The sequence below is a fragment of the Cryptomeria japonica genome, chromosome 1 (genome assembly GCF_030272615.1).
Source record: "Cryptomeria japonica chromosome 1, Sugi_1.0, whole genome shotgun sequence".
NCBI classification, from domain to species: Eukaryota; Viridiplantae; Streptophyta; class Pinopsida; order Cupressales; family Cupressaceae; genus Cryptomeria; species Cryptomeria japonica.
The window spans coordinates 199975340-199994854 of record NC_081405.1 but is presented as its reverse complement, the minus strand read 5'-3'; the positions used below and the strand labels follow the sequence as shown (position 1 = coordinate 199994854).

At 30.3% G+C, this 19515-nt stretch overlaps 2 protein-coding genes across 3 annotated transcripts; both read left to right on the top strand.

Annotated features, from left to right (window-relative positions):
* The first annotated feature begins 9660 nt into the window (after window positions 1-9660).
* On the top strand, window positions 9661-12732 carry LOC131857084 (uncharacterized). The gene is made up of 7 exons (XM_059209141.1): window positions 9661-11161; window positions 11298-11363; window positions 11465-11583; window positions 11672-11866; window positions 11953-12036; window positions 12156-12362; window positions 12658-12732. Exons 1-7 carry the CDS (start codon window positions 9661-9663, stop codon window positions 12730-12732), a joined length of 2247 nt encoding a protein of 748 aa, XP_059065124.1.
* A 1292-nt stretch (window positions 12733-14024) lies between these two features.
* Window positions 14025-16449, top strand: LOC131873660 (uncharacterized). 2 transcript variants are annotated; one of them, XM_059216719.1, is made up of 6 exons: window positions 14025-14518; window positions 14614-14908; window positions 15061-15126; window positions 15230-15319; window positions 15414-15814; window positions 15916-16449. In XM_059216719.1, exons 1-6 carry the CDS (start codon window positions 14051-14053, stop codon window positions 16135-16137), a joined length of 1542 nt encoding a protein of 513 aa, XP_059072702.1. In that variant the 5' UTR covers window positions 14025-14050; the 3' UTR covers window positions 16138-16449. The 2 variants fall into 2 exon arrangements, with proteins under 2 accessions (XP_059072702.1, XP_059072701.1); XM_059216718.1 differs by having other exon boundaries at window positions 15061-15135.
* Window positions 16450-19515: the final 3066 nt, after the last annotated feature.

Sequence of the window (19515 nt, the reverse complement as noted above, 5' to 3'; positions counted from 1 at the left end):
TTATCTATTCTTTGTTTTGTTGCCCGTTGTTTCTTTTTTCTTTTGAGCTTGGTCTGGGGTGTTCCCCTATTTTGTTGTTGGTTTTTGTTTGGTTGGTTGATGGCTAGTTTCTATAAAACTCTTGGTTTCGGGTCCATGTAAAACCCATTTATCCTTATCAAAAAATATGATTACATTTTATATAGATGACACAAGAATCCTTGATCAAAGACCAAGACAAGAAAGCACATCAGTTTATATTGATTTTCTTAATAGACTACAAACAATTTCTTAAGGTAATTACTTTGATCCTCAAGTGTATATTGATATCATTTTAATTTATAATAAAATATTTTCTTATCAATTCATGTAATTTAAATTATTGACAGACATTTTCATAAAGGTGTCTAATCGATTGACTTGCTTCTTTCAAAATATTTGTTTGCTTGCTTATAACATTTCAAGTGAACTTCGACAAATGCAAGGTATCATAAACAAAAAAAAAATACATCCTTCAATATTCTTAAAACGTGCTTGGTTAACAAGAGAAATGCTATTGTTAAAGTATAGCCAAGAAGAAGCTCAAATCTTGTATAAGTTAGACAAATCTGTCACTGGTAGCCAAAAGCTTCCTCGTGAATGGAAACACTTTCTAGATTACTACAAATTTGCATGCAATATTCTTTCTATGATGGGAAAAGTTTACAAGCTACCAAGTTAGAGGGTAGAATTGGTGGCTTGGAAATTTATTTGTTGGCAATGGAAGCATGAGTACTATCATTAAGGTACATATAATAATATTCTTTCATTTCTTTTAATATTGATGATATAATTTAATTTATTTAAGATTAAGCATCTGGTGCAAGTTGGACATGAAGATGTGGAAGTTGAAGATGAAGTCAAATAAGATTGGTTTGGATCTTCACTTAAACAAATTGTGTTTTTTTTAATAGGCAATTGGCCGAAGCCGATAAGGTGTACATACCCTAGCCCCTTGTGGGATTTGAACTTGTGACCTCTCTTTCAAGTGGACAAGTTCTCCACCACTAGGCCAACTTAGGTTGTACAACTTAAACAAATTGTTATGAATTATGTTATTGAGTTTCATGATCTATAAATGGAATCAATACTGATTTGTTTTTGGATAAAGATAGAACACTAGAGACACAAGGTCTTAAAAAGTTAAGAGAGTGTTTAAGACAAGATCCTTTTTTGAAAGCAATTTTTTCTATATATGGTCATGACACTACAACAATTGAAGAAAGGCAAGACCAATTTTTCAGTTGGTTAAAATTATTGAAGTTCTTGCATGATGTGCAAGATGTTTCAATGAAAGGAATTCAATTGTTTCAACAATTTCAATTTCATTGTGAAATTGACAATCTTCCATGACCTTTGCCAAAGTCAAATGAGAAAACATATAAGAGATTGATGGAAGAGATGTATATTGAGAAAAAATAATCATTGATGACAGAGATGAAAGTACAAACATCTTCAAAATAGAATAAAAAAATATTTTATTAATTATATAAACATGATTGTAAATATAGTTATGTAGTATTTAGAATAAATTAAACTTGAAGTATTAGACTTTAGAAATTATATAATGATATATTTGTGTTTTCATATGTACAAAATAAGTATTGTTTAGACTTTGATGAGTGCTTTATATGTAATATTTAAAATGATTCAAGTTTTTAATATGAAAATATTGAAAGGTTTCTTAATTATTGAAGAATATATAGAAGTTTCACAAATAGTGATAAATATTTAGGCTAATCTAAGAGCCTATATAAATGATATCACTTTTGAGGATGATCCATGATTTTTAGACTTTAAGTTACTAGAGTTTTACATTTTATGCATGGTAATAATTTACTTGGGATCTTTAAGATGGGTGTAGGATGGGTTGATTTAATCTTAGTTATAATATTTTTAAATCAATAAATTTATGATGATAACTTTAAGATTTAATTTTTTATGTTATTTAATGTAAATTGCTGTGTTTTTTTTTTTAAGAAAAAAATTATAAATTTAAAGTCAATAGTTCACTATGATGTATAATTAAGATTATTTAAAGTAGAATATATTTTAATTTAATATATTTGAAGTTAAAATGATTATTCTATTATGTATGTTAACATATCAAATATTTAACCTATTAAATAAGATGTACACTTAGAGATGATAGAGTTCTAATACGTATTGTTTAAATATGATTAACATTTTAAGGATTTTTTAACCTTTAATTTTTGTTCTTTTGATTTTACTTTTTATTAGTTAAATAAAATTTGGTCCATAATGCATGATAATGAATAAATTAATAAACTAGTTTAATAAGATGAACAAACTAAATTTCACTTTAAAATCAATGTGATATTGATGATAGATAAAGAATGATTCAAAGAGAGGTGAGAGATAATTTGAATATAATAATGACATATGTTTCATGGATACATTTATTTCTAAAATTATTCAAATTACTTTAGATTTGCTAGCATCTATAACTAAATTAAATGAATTCTAATGCATCATTTATGGCACCCATCTCTTTTAAGAATCCCAATTAGCATGAAAGATTGTTAAAATGTTACTTCCTATGCAATAATTTTATTTTTTTAATTTTTAATTTTACATTACATTGATGTTTGTTGGTTTTTATGAGATCATAATTAATCAATTTTTGTTCTAATTCCAAAAAATGGGAAAATATTTGATAAAAATCCAAAGAAAGAAAGCACAAAGGTTGAAATTGAAAGTAATAAATATTTTCAAATAAAAAGTTGAATTTAAATAATGGTCTAGTTGAATTTATTCAGCATACAATAAATATGGGCTACAATTCTTACTTTTGTAAGTGTGCACTAAATATATATGTAGCATCATATTGAAAACAAAATTAAAAAATATATAAAATTTGTAATATTTAATTATTATTTTTTAAAAAGCTAAATCAAGTCATATATACATACATACATACATATATATATATATATATATATATATATATATATATATATATATATATATATATATATATATATATATATATATATATATATATATACACGTATTTCACTTTCAACCTGGGAAGGCACATGGGTCTTATCTTGGTCCCTTTGAGGGATAGGAGCCTCTTGTTCATCACCACCATTTTATCTTGTTATTTGGTCATCAGGGCCTAGAAATGTTCGAATTTCGAATATTTCTATTTGTAGTTCAGAAAATATATAAATTAGGTATGGGGCTAAGCGAGGGGGAAAAATTCTCTTTAATAATGTAGCTCCGCGTCGATTCAACTATTTCAGTCGTTTAAAGTGATGTAATATCAAATTTAAATTCACATGGGTACTGTTTGCACGATATTCAATGAACGACTGTCAGCAAATTTAGTTTATTTTTCTTTAAAGTGAGGAGTTACCGAATCCCAATTGAAATCACTGTCATTTCACTACGTGAAGGTTATCTTCTGGAGAATCGTCTTCAACGATTTGATTTTTTTCTTTACTAAGGTTGACATGACATTAGGAGAGGAAGAAAATCTTATTCCAATTTCTTTAGAACAAATCACAACCACTCATTCACGTTTTCTTTTACTAACTCTCCACAATTTTTTATTAAATATGGATTTGAATAGCAACAATTGCTAGCCCATCTGCATTTCATGGGATTGATTTTCTTACCCTATTTTTTTAAAGATTAATATTGGTATATTCATTTTATTTTTAATTGAAATATTGTTTTTCTTACATACATAAACTTTTTTTTTTCACTTTTATTTTAGACTGACATTCTAATTCTTTTTTTTTTAACTGATATTCTTAAAAATATATGGAATATAAGAAAATTTAGATTTCATATATTGATTTGATATGCTTATGTTCATTTTCTTTTACTTTTATCAATTGATATTTACCTTTAAATTTCTAAATAATGTTTTCCAAGAAATGTGTCTTTACCTTTAAATTTCGAGATTTGTAAAGATGACCCCTCAAAAATATCTCGCGGGAGGCAAATTTTGTGACGGACCCTCAGATGTCATGATTGGGGTGGACCCTCGGATATTAAGACCGACAGATAGCCATAATTGTAGTTTTGAGAAAAGTAAATTGAAACAAATTTAAATAGGAGTTTAATTTAGTTGAAACAACGTAGAAACACAATGACTTGTCTTTCATCTGTAATGATGGCTGCAGACTGGAGGACAACAGAGTCGGAGTAGTGCAATTCAAGTTTTGAATCCCCCTTGCTGGAATTCCATTGCTACAGGTCGGTTATTTTCCTTGGTTCATCTATTTCCATCATATTCTAGATTCAATTTCAATGTATGATAGACAAACCAAGTAAAATTTGTTAAAATGTTTTGTTTTAGAGAACAATGAGCACTGGGCTGATTCAAAACCTATAGTTGATTTGTGTTTCATTTCTTATTAAAAAATGTTAATTGTATTCAATTTGCTATGATAGAACAGTATGCTGATTTTTTCTCTAACTCTTAATTTAGTAGCCTAACCCTCAAATTAATGCCCTTATGAAATACAAATGTTTTTGGGTATTTAGTCGTTAGATGTCATATTGGATTTTAAAATTTTTTTACATGCAATTTAAGATCGTACCATGATCACAAGAGGATTTATTATGTAAGGGTCAAGAAGTGGTATTTTCTATTGTCCTCTTGACTATTTTCTATTGTATTCTATGAATAGTTGTCTTTGGGATTCAACGATCAGTCTCACAGTGCAAAGTTGTCTTTGGGATTCAACGTTTATATCAATCAAAGTCAAACTCGTACCTAAACAAGTCTATGCATGCATTGTTTATAATTGGTAAATTCGAAATTTCCCTGCCAGGATTGTCTTTTACATTGGTTTGCAAGGTAATATTTTAGCTGTCTTTTACTGTAACTTACACTTCCAGTTTCAATATGTAAATATTTAATAATGGAATTTTCAAAGAAACATAGGCCTAATTGGTACTTTTTAATAAGTACAAAGATTAGAAAGTTTAAAATTAGGTGTAATTAGGTTTATGTTATAAAATTTAGGTCTGTGTTCTTTAAGATTTTTGAAATCTTATTATCTTGTTATTTTTGGAGATTGATATTAAGAAAACTAATTAAAATTAAATAATTTAGAGGGAACAACCAGAGATAATAAGCATTTTTATAGTATTTTAAATCTATTTGTAATAATTGAAATTATATTTTATTAATTTGAATTTATTTTTGAATAATTTTCATAATTCATTTTTTTTTATCATATTCTTTATCCTCGTAGACTAAACAAGATTCTTTTCCCTCATATTTTCTCTCTCTAAATAATGTTTTCACCTATGAAAGGTTTTAGAAATTTCTGAAACCTATTCATTGTAAAGAATTTGAATGAGATCATCTCAAAATTGTTTTTGATTAGGATAAAACAAGTTTTGAAGGGAACCCAAAATCCATACAACCAGAAAGATGCCAACAAGAAATGAACTAGACTACCCGGTAACGAACAATAGGTTTTAAAAGGACTTGAAACCTTCTGCACTTACGGGCATCCTGAGCCCAAATCCAAAGACTCTACAAACCAAAATTAAAAAAACTAGAACATCCACATGTAGCTGAACACCAGCCAAACCTTACACATAAGACATTACAACACAGGTTGACACAAACAAATGGTCTAAATCAATAGATACTAGACCACAAATACAAGGAACAAGGATTTTAAGAAGCATCCTCAGCCAACAAGAAGGGTTTTCCTAGTTTACTATAACTTGTAATAGAAGTTGCTGGCCACAAAAGACCACATAGCCAATACCTAACTAAAAATAAACATTGGTCAAACAGGGCCCTTAAAAACTGCTAGCAATCAGCCAGTCCTAGAAGAAACTAAAAATTGTTGTGCTTGCCTTATTACAACTATTTCACATAAAGAGCTTCTTTGATGATTAGTTTAGAATTGGAATTGAGTAATTGTTAAATCACATATTATTTTGTGACAAGAATTTTCTTGTTGTCTCATTTGTATTCAAAGGTGAAATTTTGCCATATAAAAATACACATATTTCCCATGAAGCTACACTAAATTTCAAGATATATTTTCTCACTTTTCTCAAACACATTGCAAGGGAATATTGAGTTTGTGGGATGTAGGACTACAACTATTGCATTGTCCAATCATAATAAAGTTTATGAAACAATTCCATTAGATGACGTTTGAGGAATATACCTAGCCAACATTATAATGTTTAAAATTATCAATGTTTGTGATAAAGTTCCTTGGATTTATATCCTTGTAAAATCATCTTGTAATTGTTGATTTCTAGGGTATGAAATTGTTCTTCCAATCTATTTTTTATATTATTATCTATATTTATAGTCATGTGACTTATCTAAAAAAATGTTTCATTAGTTTCCTAATAGTTATAGATCGAATAATTTTTATCATCTAATTAGATTTTGGTTTACTTTTTTTTTTCTCATTGTATAAGATTAAGTTGATACATTTTTCAATACACTATAATGTCCAAAATATGAAAATAACAATTTCTAAAATATGAAAAAGAAACAGTTTTTAGAGATAGATCTTGCAACCTTAAAAAATTTCAACTTCAACACAAACTTGTAAAATGAGGATTAACCAACTAAAATAAACCATCTCCAAATATTCAAACTAATCAAAGATTTTACTAGTATTTGCACCTATTCATGATAAAATACTTATTCATTTTTCATGCACTCAAGTTGTAATACTAGGACTAGTGGTCTCAAACAAGGTTTTATTTCAATTTTATGGTGTAGAGATCAATTTTAGGAAGTTTATTAGTATTTGTAGTTTTGCAAAAAGGACTACAACCATTTTATTAGTTACCAACAATAAATTATAAGTAGAATAATAAATTTTCATGTTTGTCTATCAATATTAGAATAATTTACCTCGAAACTTATCACATTAACTTTTTAAAAATTATTTAAAAAAAAAATTGATTATGAAGACACATGACTAATGAGGAATAAGACACATGACTAATGAGGAATTAGTATGTACCTGTTAAGAAAGCTATTTTTAGATAGGTTGGTTGAGCTAAAAAGGGCATCCATTGCCTTGACTCTTATTTTATAAAGAGAATAGAAAAGAAGTGTATCAATATTTGTGAATAAAGAAACAAGTTCAAAAGGATCCAAATGTATACCAATCTAAAAGTGTTAAAATGTTTACAATAACAAAAACAAAATCAAATAAAAAATAAAAAATAGAATTAAACCTAAAAATCATAATAAAAAATATCAAAATAGTCAACCAAAATTTAAAACAATTAAAAAAAGAACAAAATTATACATACATACATACAGTAGACGTAGCAGTGCTCTAGTCCGACCTGCACACCCAACAGCATGGTTGTGAGTTGGGGGCTGATGCTGATAGCACTAAGATAGCGCGTGAGCTAGATTGGAGCCGAGCTGGCTTTGTGCGACAGCTAGCCAGAGAGGTCAACTACCCTAGTAGCGTGAAGGAAGCAACTTACATTTCCCAAGAGGGTCGTGGGGGCCCTAAACCTGCACACTCACGAATCGGGTTTTCAAATTTGCTTATGATCATATGCTTACATCAACCAATAGAAAATCAAATAAATAAAATATTTAAATTATATAAAATGTAGTCTTAATCTTAAACTGTAGAAATGCAGCATGCAAATTTTAATTATTGCATCTGATTGGTTAGATAAAAGAGATTGCATTCTTAATGAATGCATTAGTAACTTGCCTATCCACATGAACTAATATATTTTATTTATGTTCTCACATGTAATGAGATTTTTATAAAAAAATTTAAACTGCGAGAATGACCTCATTCTTGTCATTGCCAAATGAGTCAGCTATGATTATTTAACAAAATAATTGTTTTAAATATATAATTTTTTTCTATAGGTATAGTTCAATGTTTTCAATACAATCAAGGACATCTTTGGCCATTCTTAGGATGCTCAAATACCCTTTATGTAACAAGAATGTGATGAGATCTTTGGAGACATTTTATTATGGAAAAAGGGGATAACCAAGGAATATCGTTTTGTTAGGGAAAAATGAACTATGGTTGGAATGTTATTTGGAAGCTTCAAATATAATAAATCTAAAAAAATAATCTAGTTGATTTCAAATATTAATTATATTTAATGTTATTGGTTTAATTTAAATTTGAAAGGATTGAGTATTTGAAAGTTGAAGTAGGGAAAATCAAAATTTATTTATGACATTTCAAAGATTATTTAAGATCATTTAAATATGTAATTTAAATTTAATTGATTTAAGTACTTTTATACATAAAATTGTTTCAATTACAAGGGAAAACTGGTTCAACAAAATAATAAACCCAAAATTGTTTTTTATACCTAAAATTGTTTTTTATTTAATCTTTCAAAAAATTTATTTGACCATTTTCAAATTTTAATTATATTTAATTTTATTAATTTAATCTAAATTTGAAAGAATTGTTTACTTAAAGTAAGAAAAATCAAAATTTATTTATGATATTTTAAAGATTATTTAAGATTATTTAAATATATACTTTGAATTTAGTTAAAATAATTTAATATTATAATTATATTATTTTTTATTTACTGAGGTTGACAAAATAAAATTTGTGGTCTTATGATTATTTTTATTTTTATTTTTATTGATTTAGTTTTAATTTAAAAATAAATTAAAATAAGAAAAAAAATCCAAGTATGATATTTAAGAGATCATTTAAAATTATTCAATAATATTTGTTAAATTTAATCTAATTTAAAATAAAATTAATTTATTTATATATATTTTTAATTTATCGTAACAATTTATGATTATAATTATTATTATTTTTTTATTATGCATGTCTTAGAAATATGATACATATATTAATGCCTTGTTAAAATTGTATTTATATATTATAACTAATAATTCTTTTTAATATATTTAAAGCCCAAGTTAAACGATTATTTGTGGACTCATCAATTTAGTCGAGACTTTGTTTTTAACTCTTCTTTTCCAAGGGCGAAGAGAAGTATACGGATTTTATATGAAGCGGAATAGGATTTGCTTCTTTTAATTTATTGGATTGCTTCGTGATTGTGCAGGAGAGACTATGTCCACACCTACCAAGCTTAGGTTCAAGATAATAGACAAAGATTCTTTAATGCCAAACGGATACCGTTTGGCAACGGTTAAAGAAGTGGGAAATAATTTGGAGGCCATTAAACGCCAAGATTGGAAGGGCTACACCTCCCGTCTTTTGGACGGGCAAATCTCGTCTGACTATCGAGTCGACACTACTCTTCATTTTTGTTTTTGTTGTCTGGTGGTTAAGGAAAAAGTGTGGGATGAGGAGACACGTGGTTGGAAGAAAAAATGTTCAGGTGCGAATTCTTTCTGTTTTAATGTAGCTGTTATTTTCATTGACTTCGTATTGTTTGTTTTACAGTTACATTGCTTTATATAATTATCATCTTTACTGTGATATTACAGCTTGCTATCCATCGAGTGGTAATTTGTTGAGAACGCAACTTTATGATGAAATTGATCTGTCCGAACAAGAGAGAAAAATTGCACAGTGTCTTGCTGCCATCAGGGACGATGCAGAAGTTATATGTTGGCTGCTCAAAACTACAAATTCTGAAAGAGAGTTCCGAGGCTTCCAAAATTTGTTTAGCTTGAAAGAAATGAAAGAATGGAGTTCTATGAGAAATAGTTATGATGTGGTGAAATGCTTGTGCGCTTCTAAGTTTCCATTACAGTTGCCGTTGGAAGAGGACGACCGACGCAACACAGTGCTGGATTATTTGATTTATTTCATTGAATTTTATGGTACTCCATTTTCGACCATTCAATGGATTGAATTGTTAATAGAGTTATACTCCACTAATATTGTTCATCACTACAAGATTAGAGATGGTGTGTCCTTTCTGGATAAAGTTACGAGCAAAGCTATAGTTGAGAGTAAAGCTATAGTTGCGAGTATGAGCGAAGATATGATCTATAAAAACAGATCGTTTGTCGCATTTACAAAGCTCTTGTCAGTATCTTCAAATTCGGTAGAAAATCAGGTTTCCAAGATGAAGCATTGCTTTGGAGACGTTTTGATTGAGGCAGTTGAAAGAGGTTACGCTCAACTTGTAGATGCTTTGTTAGAATTCAAAGACTCCATTGACCAACTCCCCACAGATGTTTTTTTGAAGATTGCACAAGAGGCCATCGGCAAAGGCTACTCAAAGTGCCTGGAGAATATGTTAAATTTATTGAAGCTAAAAGTTGGAAACGAGCTCCAACAAGACAAATATGGTAAAACGCTCTTTCATTATGCAGCCAAATCAGAAAACGAAGAAGTTTCTGGATTGCTTAGTCGAGCATATCTGGAAGAGTACAGAGTGAAAAAAAGGGATAAATGGGGAAGAACCTTTCTTCACTGGGCAGCACTCACTGGACAAGCTTACTTGTGCAGTACAGTTTGTATCGGTGAATTGAAGTTAAAAGTAGATGCCAAGGATAATTTGGGCCAGAATGCTTTACATTTAGCAGCAAAAGGAATTAGGGGGCACTTAGTTGTGGATATTTTATTGAAATCATCCTCGGCCAACTTGGTATATGCAACGGATGGTGAGGGAAGAACACCATTGCACTTTGCATCTGCAAAAGGAAACATTAAAATGGTTGAGAAACTACTGGAGAACACTCGAGAAGAAAAAATGTTTCAGCAACCTGACGGCTTCGGGAAGACTGCACTACAAATGGCAGCACAAGGAGGGCATACACGAATTGTGCAGCGGCTTTTGGAACAAGTCAGTGATCCCTTCTTACACCGCGATGCCCATGGGAGCACAGCATTGCACTATGCTACTGGAGTACAGGATGCAGAGGTTGCACTAGCCATATCGCAGAGCCTCCTAAATAAATATAAGGGAGGAGATGATAATAGATCTCTTATGTTGTGGGCCTCAGCAGCAGGGATTGGCACGGCAGAGGAGAGAGAAGGGGTAAATCCTTTAGTTAAGGATTTCCTTTTACAGGAAAAGGCAGGAGATGAGAATCACTTGTTAAAGGCGGCTGCATTGACTGAGAATGTGGATATGGCATGGGAGCTTCTACATAGAGGTGCCGACATTGCAGACATTAAACCTTCCAATAAACCCTGGGATAGAGAACGAGATGAGAAACGTATTAGAGGTGCGGCTATCGCAGATACATACTATTCCAAATGGAAAGAACGGACCAAGCATCTTGTTTATCTTTACATGTTTATAATTTATAATCTGATTTTGCGCTTGCTTAATGTTTTTCTAATAATAATTTTTTGTTACAGTAATAAAAGAAATTGAAATAGCAAACGAGCAAGGACAAGATAAACCAAGCTCGGTGGATAATCTCGGTAGTATATCATGTTAAATTTTTAGTTTTTATTGATTTATTTAAATTGGAAGAAGATAGTCTTGATACTATATGAAAAAACATTTGGATAAATTATTGCAGGAAGAAATGTTTTCGCCGAAGGTCTAGCTGCTCTGTTTTTGAATAAATATGTAGAATCTCCAATCACGGTGGGCATTTGCGGTGAATGGGGCATGGGAAAATCCAGTGTCATGGTTCAGGTGCGTTTTACTTCTAGTGTTAAATAAATTTCAGTTTTGAATTAGTCTGAATACCTAATATCCTTTCAACCCGTGCATGTACTTGTAGACGGAAAATATTCTGCTGATGGCAGCTTCTCAGTTGTCATTTCCAAACCTCCTCCCTTTTGAAAATTTCGGTGGAGCAAAGAAGACGCTATTAAGTACAAAAGGTCGAAAGATATATATAAAGATGAAAAATGCCGCGTACAAGTTATTTCCAGACAACTCTATTTGCAAATTTCTACCATTCACCAGGACGAGGGTAATATTTTAAATATATTTCTCTGGTATTTTTTTTTCTGTTTTCTTCAAATAATTATAATATCATAATTCGAATATTTTAAACAGAATCAACTGGTGAAACTGTTAGAAGAGTATAATCCTGAATACCATGACATCTATAAGTCCCTTGCATGCACGGATGTTCAAAATGTGAGTGGAATCACAACCATTACACGTAGTAAATAAAGGATTTTAATTATGGAAGGAGCTATTAGTTGATTATCTTTTTTCTACTGATATCTCCTCTTCCCTTTTCTACTCATTTTCAGTTAAGCTCGGTCGGCGAGAGGAGTAATCAATTACAAGCAATGAAAGAAGCACCTCGAATTCTAACAATTCGATACAATGCATGGCACTATCGAGATGAGCATCAAGCTTGGGCTGGTCTAGCAGTCACAATAACAAAAGAAATTGAATGGGTCATGACCAGAGCACAGAGATTCAGTACTTGCTGGAGATATAGTTGTTGCTCTTTGGTACGTTTGTCCTCGATGACAAGAAAGTAAAAAAAAGGGAAGCTGTGTTTTTAATAAGCATGTGGTTATTTATTTAAAATGTCCTTCTCATGGGCCAGTTTAGTGACACGGACACTTTGACTTGGCTGACGTGTTATGTGTTTAAAACATCTCTCTCTCGAGCCAGACGGGTGACACGGATGCAGTGAATAACCTGACTTGGCATTTATTGAAACAGCATCTTTGGTTTAAATCATGTTTAATTTATCCACGGACAAACTGCATATACTTTAAAATTCATTTTTGTGACCAACAGGTTAAAAGGTTTTCGAGAGATGTTTTGAGTTTCATTTTACTTTTGAACTTGTTTGGCGTCCGTCACAAACCCTAACGCCATGAGAGACGCAGCCGCCGCTAAGGAGCTCGAATCAGTTTGTTCAGTTAAAAAGAATGAAGCAAAAAATTGTCTTAACCAGAAGCTTAATGGTTGGCTGGTTAGTTTGTTTGGTTAATTTGCGTTTAACAGGTATTTTTCTTGATCACATGGTTTAAAAGATTCAGATTTTTGTTTTCGAATCAAGTCTTTTTCAGTTATGCAAAATGAAAATAAGGAAATGTTCATGCTTTATTTTTGTTTTTCATGACTGGGAAATCAAGCATCTTCAGTTTCTTCTCTTTCCGTTGCACAGTTAAAAACAGTTATTTGATTTTCAGTTTGCAAATCCTGTAAGTTATTTGTAACCCTATACGAGGGTTATTCTGGAAGAACATGTGGTGTTTTGTTTGGGTATAAAACAGTTTGTTTTCAGAACAGTTGATGCGAGGAAAAACAGAGAGAGAGGAGTGTGAATTAAGTGAAAGACATAGCATTTGTTTAAAAAGGAAGTGCTGTAGTTTACCAGAGATAGTCGAGGGTTTCTTGAGAATCAATACTCTGTTTTTGTTGCAGAGTACATGAGGCTTTATTGTTTGAAACTATATTGTTCAGAGATTGAATTTTTTTCTCTCTGATAGTGTTGATTTCATCCTTGAAGAATATTGTTGCAAAATTTTTCATCTGTATAGACTGGTAAAATATTCTCGCTCCAATCCCTGATGGCTTTGTGACTGCAAGATTTAAGTGCATGCATAAAATCACCAGTGGTTGTAGCTCGAGTTGAAATATTTATTGATAAGAAGAGGGGTTGGTGCTCCTTGAGGCCTTGTGGTTTCTAAAACTTGTGAACTGAGTTGGTGCTCTTTTTGAATTAATATAAGGGATCTTACCGAGTGGTTTTTCTACCCCAGGAGGGTTTTCCACTCATGAAAACTATGGTGTTATGTGCATTATCTTGTCTCATTCTGTTTTACTAGTTTATGCTCTGATACGTCATATTTTAGCTCTCTTTATTTCATACTCTGTTTTGTTGGGTTTATGTAATGCAATATTTGAAGTACTCATTTAGATGTTTCAAGTTTGTGTAAAAGATTTAATACCATTTTTTAAAGTCTGAATCAAGTGTTTTAGTTGGTTCTATGGTATATTTCATACTTCTTTAATGTATTTCATCAAGGTGTTAAGTCTTAGTCATCTGTGCATACTGTGAATTAAAATTGTCAAGTTCATAAAAGTATAACTTGTTAAAATTTGTAACACTCTGATTCACCCCCCCCCTCAGAGTGTTTCCACTTCCAACAATAGTTGGGCTAAAAATAGTGTTAACATTTGCATGCAAATATTTTTACCCTGCTTTTTGGTAACATTTCTAGCAGGCTGGATAGCTTGGGCAGCTTGGACATTATTGAAGGAGGCAAAATTTAAAGATTTAAAATATGGATCCATACCTTTTACTATAATAGTAATTGTATGGGGAGTATTAAAATCAATTATTTCTGTTGTGAAACCAGTGAGCACACAGATGATGGGGTATATTAACTCACCAGATCATACAGCTCATCTTGGCTATCAACAACAAGTCATATCAGACATCAATTTTTTGAAAGGGGAACTTGGAAAAAACCCTCACTGGTTTTTTTATTTCATTGTTGGTGAATGGTGTTGGAATTGGTTGGGCCTGTATCCGGACAATGTTGAAAACACACGTTTTTCAAAATTTAAGCCAGCCTCTGAGGATCAACTTCGAATGATAGCATTTGTTGATGATCTAGATAGATGCGATGAAAAAGTTATAATACAGGTATGTGGAAGCATTAAATGTTTTACCATTATTATGTTCACGTTTTCAATTTATACAATTTTACGGGACTAAAGGTTTTTTTTAAATTGATACAGGTTTTATCTGCTATAAATCTAGTACTGGCTGAATGCAAGATCAATGTGATTTTGGGGATCGATAAAAAAATGATTCAAAGAGCAGTTGAGACACATTTTGAAGATAATGATGATAGAGATTTAGCAGATAAATTTATTTGTAAAATTATTCAAATTCCTTTGAGTTTACCAGATCTTGTAGTTGAAGAATCAGATAAGTTCTTACAACGTCATTTAGGACATCCACCCCCTACAAAAACTATAATAAGAGTGGACGATGAAGACACAGATTATGGTGAAATTGATACAGATAATGGTATTACTAGAAAATGTTTTTTTAAAACAAGAATATATAGATTTGAAATGCTTTAGATCATAAATTTGTTTCAAAGTAGTTTAACATTTTATTGATGTCAGTTGGCTTGTACATGTGATTATGATTACATTTTCACCTTTGTCCATATACAGATGATACAAGTCAAAGGCAAGAAAGCACATCAGTTGAAATTGATTCTTCTAACAGACTACAAACAGGTAATCAAGGTAAATAAAATTATTTTTCATGTTCAACTCTATATTGACGTTCATTGGCTTGTGCATGTGATTCTGATTAATTTTTTCTTTTGTTCAAATACAGATGACATAAAAAAATCTAATAAAAGCCTAGGGAAGGAAAGCCATGTGGTAGAAATTAATTTTTGTAAAAGACTACAAACAAGTTGTCAAGGTGATTTTCCTAAATCCTCAAGCAAGCATTGGGTCATTTCAATTTTTAATGAAAGAATTGCTAATCAATTTTTATACTTTCAATTATTTGACAGGCATTATTCAAAAAGTGTCTCATTGGTTGGCTTGCTTATTTCAAAGTTTCTTTTTGCTTGCTTGCAACTTAACAAGTGAAATACAAACAATGCAAGATGAGATGAACAAAAGTGAAATTCGTCCTTTGGCATTTTCAAAAGGTGCACGATTAACTAGGGAAATGTTGCTATCAAAATATAGCCCAAAAGAAGCTGAAACATTACATAAGTTTAAGGAATTTGCCACTGGTACACAAAAACTTCCTCGTGAATGGAAACGCTTCTTAGATTACCGTAAAATTGCATGCAATATTCTTTCTATGAGAGGAAAAGTTTATAAGCTACCAAGTTGGAGGGTAGAATTGGTGGCTTGGGTATTTGTTTGTTGGCAATGGAAGCATGAGATCAACACTCTCATTAAGGTTTGTACAATAATATCCTTTTATTTCTCTTTTGATTGATGATATAGTTTAATATATTAGCGAGAAACTTAAATTTAGTGCATTTAATTTTTTGATTGTAGGGTTGGCACAAATATGCACATGTGAAAGGAAAGGATAAGAGGAAGATTGTGGAAGCTGAAGATGAAGAAAACAGGAATTTGTTTGGACCTTCACTTAAACAAATTGTTAAAAATTATGTTATGGAGTTGAATGAATCACAAAAAAAAATAGATGGTGAAGTTTATCTGGATAGATATAGAGATTCTAGAACAATAGAGACACAAGGTGGTCTTATGGAGTGAAAGGAGTGTTTAAGACAAGATCCTTTTGCAAAAGATATTTTGTCTATGCATGATTATGACACTACAATAGTTGAAGAAAGACAAAACCAATATTTCAATTGGTTAAAATTATTGACGGCATTGCATGAAGTACAAGATGTTTCAATGAAAGGAATTCAATTGTTTAAAGAATTTCGCCTTCATTGTGAAATAGACAATCTTCCATGGCCTTTGCCAGAATCAAGTGCCACAATGTATAACAAATTGATGCTAGAAATGTAAATGCCACAATATATAATAGATTGATGCTAGAAATGCAAATATTGATCGATTTGTATTTATTGATGCCAGAAATAAAATGCAAATATCTTTAAAATGATCAAAACTATTTAATTTTATATTAAACATCATTAAAGTTAGAAAATTATTTGTATCATTTAAAATAAATAAAAATTTAATTATTTTATTTTATTATGCATGTTTTAATTTTTTTAAAAAATCCTTAATATTTATTTATTTACGATTTTAATGGAACACACTAATATTCTATAATTGTTCTTATATAAATTTAGATTAATCTTAAATCTTATGCATATAGAATGACTTTTCAGAATGTTCCATAATATTTACACTGAAAGTTTCTCTTATGTATAAAGAGTTGACGAGATTATTTCGCACTCTCATTTCATAAGGCTGAAAATTAAATGTGGATTTCAAATATTGGTATATATTATGTTTTGCCAAAATCGTAATCATATGAGAGTTTGAAATTGATGATAACATGAAGATTTATTCTCCCTTTTTTAAAATTTTAGAATATGTATTCTTGTGTTTTCTATTTAAAAAATAAATGATTATAGGTATAAATTTAAAACTATTTATAAAATGAAGTATAATTGGAATCAAATTGTGATATGTATTACTTGAGTATCTAGATTAAACTTTTAAGAATCATTTAGTCTTAAATTTGTTTTTAATTGAAATTTTTTTTTTATTAGTCAAATAAAATTTGATTTATTCACAACTTATTATGATTAATAAATTAATTGACTAGTTTAATAAGATGTAGCACAAGATCAATGTGATTATGGGGTAGGTAGAAATCTAAATCAATTATTTTGATATTTATAAGATATTTTGATCTACAACTTATGATAATTAATAAATCACTTCACGAGTTCAAGAAGATGTAGCACTAGATCAATGTGATTATGGGGTAGGTAGAAATCTAAATCAACTATTTTGATATTTATAAGATATTTTGATCTACAACTTGTGATAATTAATAAATCACTTCACTAGTTCAATAAGATGTAGCACTAGATCAATGTGATAATAGGGAAGATAGAAAATTGATTCAAATATTTTCAATGCATAGCATAAGATATTTTGAATATTACAACATAAACCTAGTAGATATATTTATTTGTAAAATTATTCAAATTTCTTTGAGCTCGCTAAACTCTATAGTTGAATCACAATTTTTATTTTGTACTAGTCAGAACACACACCCTCATAAAAATTGCATTTACAATGAAAGTTGATGAAAGCAAAAAAAGTATTGTAATGTAAAAATAATAATGGTGTCATGAAAAATATTATTTTAAAAATAAATACAATATATGACTAAAATAAGTTAGAACATAAATTTTTCTTATGTTGTTGACTTGTGTGCATTCATGATTACATATGTAATTATTTAATATGGACTATCAAAAAGGTGCTTCATTGGTCTTTCAAATTGTGTGTTTGATTTGTTGCATCCAATTAAGCTAATATTAATGAATGCAAGATATAATAAATTAAAAAAAGGTTATAATTCAAAATTCCCCAAGGTAAATTGGTTAATAAAAGAAATATTGTAAAAATATATTCTAACAAATTCTAAAACCTTGTATAAGCTAATGGAATTTCTCACTCGTAGATAAAAAATCCCTCGTGAATGGAGACACTTTTTATGTTATCACTAACATACATGTGATATTCCTTTTATAATAATAAAATTTAACGATCTAATAGGTTAGAGGGTAGATTTGGTGTGATGGGGTTGGGTGGGAATCAAAAGGTTCCCATAGACATAATATTTGCGTATTTACTTTTTTATTATGATAATACCGACCAGATTGAGATCCAATATCTCTCTTCCTGCTTCTCTAGCTACTTTTGCATCTTTAACTGTTTCATCAACTGAACAATCTACTAGATATGGTTCTTGATTAGGAATTGGAAAACCTCTATATGTTGCTAGTCTTGCTCCTACCTACGCTATCCATGCCTTTGCTGCTACTATTGGAAAATATGGAAAAGCAAAGAGGGATGCTTCTTCAATTTGAATTGGAATTAATTCCTATGACTTAAAAAGAGACCACTTGAATTATGCTTTCTTTTCTCTAGCTACCATTGGTTCTACTAATGGATTTGTAACTATTCCAAGATTAAATAGTTCTTATTAGAGATCAATTGGATCAACTCAATCACCCCATTAGAATAGTAGGGTTGAACCAACTACAAAATCTACTGCTACTTCATCAAAATCAACACAGCTAGGCCCTACTGTTCTAAGGCGAGAAGTACATGAATATGATGATATTAGGAGTGATATGTTAGCTAATGAAAGACGGTGTTTAAACTCTATCAATTGTCCCTACTACTAGTGCTATTAAATAAAGATTTTCTACTAGCACTATATATACCCCTACTTATGGATCTAGCATTTTACTTGGAGTTGTCTCTCACTCTTGAAATGGAATACCTACAAAGGCAGGTGTAGGTACTAAGCTTTGACTGATAACATGGTGAAAGAAGGACATTCTGCCTAGAGCTGGTACAAAACTAGGTGTTGGTATTGGTGCTACTTTAATCGAATCTACTTTGACTAGATAGACTTCTAGATTGACTTCTCCTAGTTTTGCTACTATTGGTGGATATGATGGGTATGGCTCTCGATCTAGATATGTTGTACTATGCCTATAATTATTAATTAATTAGCTTGTATAATGGCACCAATGCCCCACTATTCCAAGGATTCGTGAATTCAAAAAGTTGAATGTTAATTAATCAACTTTCTAGCCCTAGTATTCTAAGGGGATAAAGTAGTTCTAGTATTGACCATAGAGCCATAGAATTTTAGGGGGAAGAGTCTCCATTCAACACTCGATAGTTGAAAATAAGCAAATATAGTAACCTCTACACAATTAATAGACCTACTAGAATCAAGTCTTAACTGCTCGATTCTAGAACTATTCTATTAATCAACCCTACTATTATAAGGATGCATTCATTAATAAACCCAATAGAATTATTGGGGGACCTTTATAATAGTAGGAGGCTAGAATAAGCCCATAGAATTTTAGGTGAGCAACTTACTAACCCTTAAAATAGTAAGGGGGGTTATAGTTC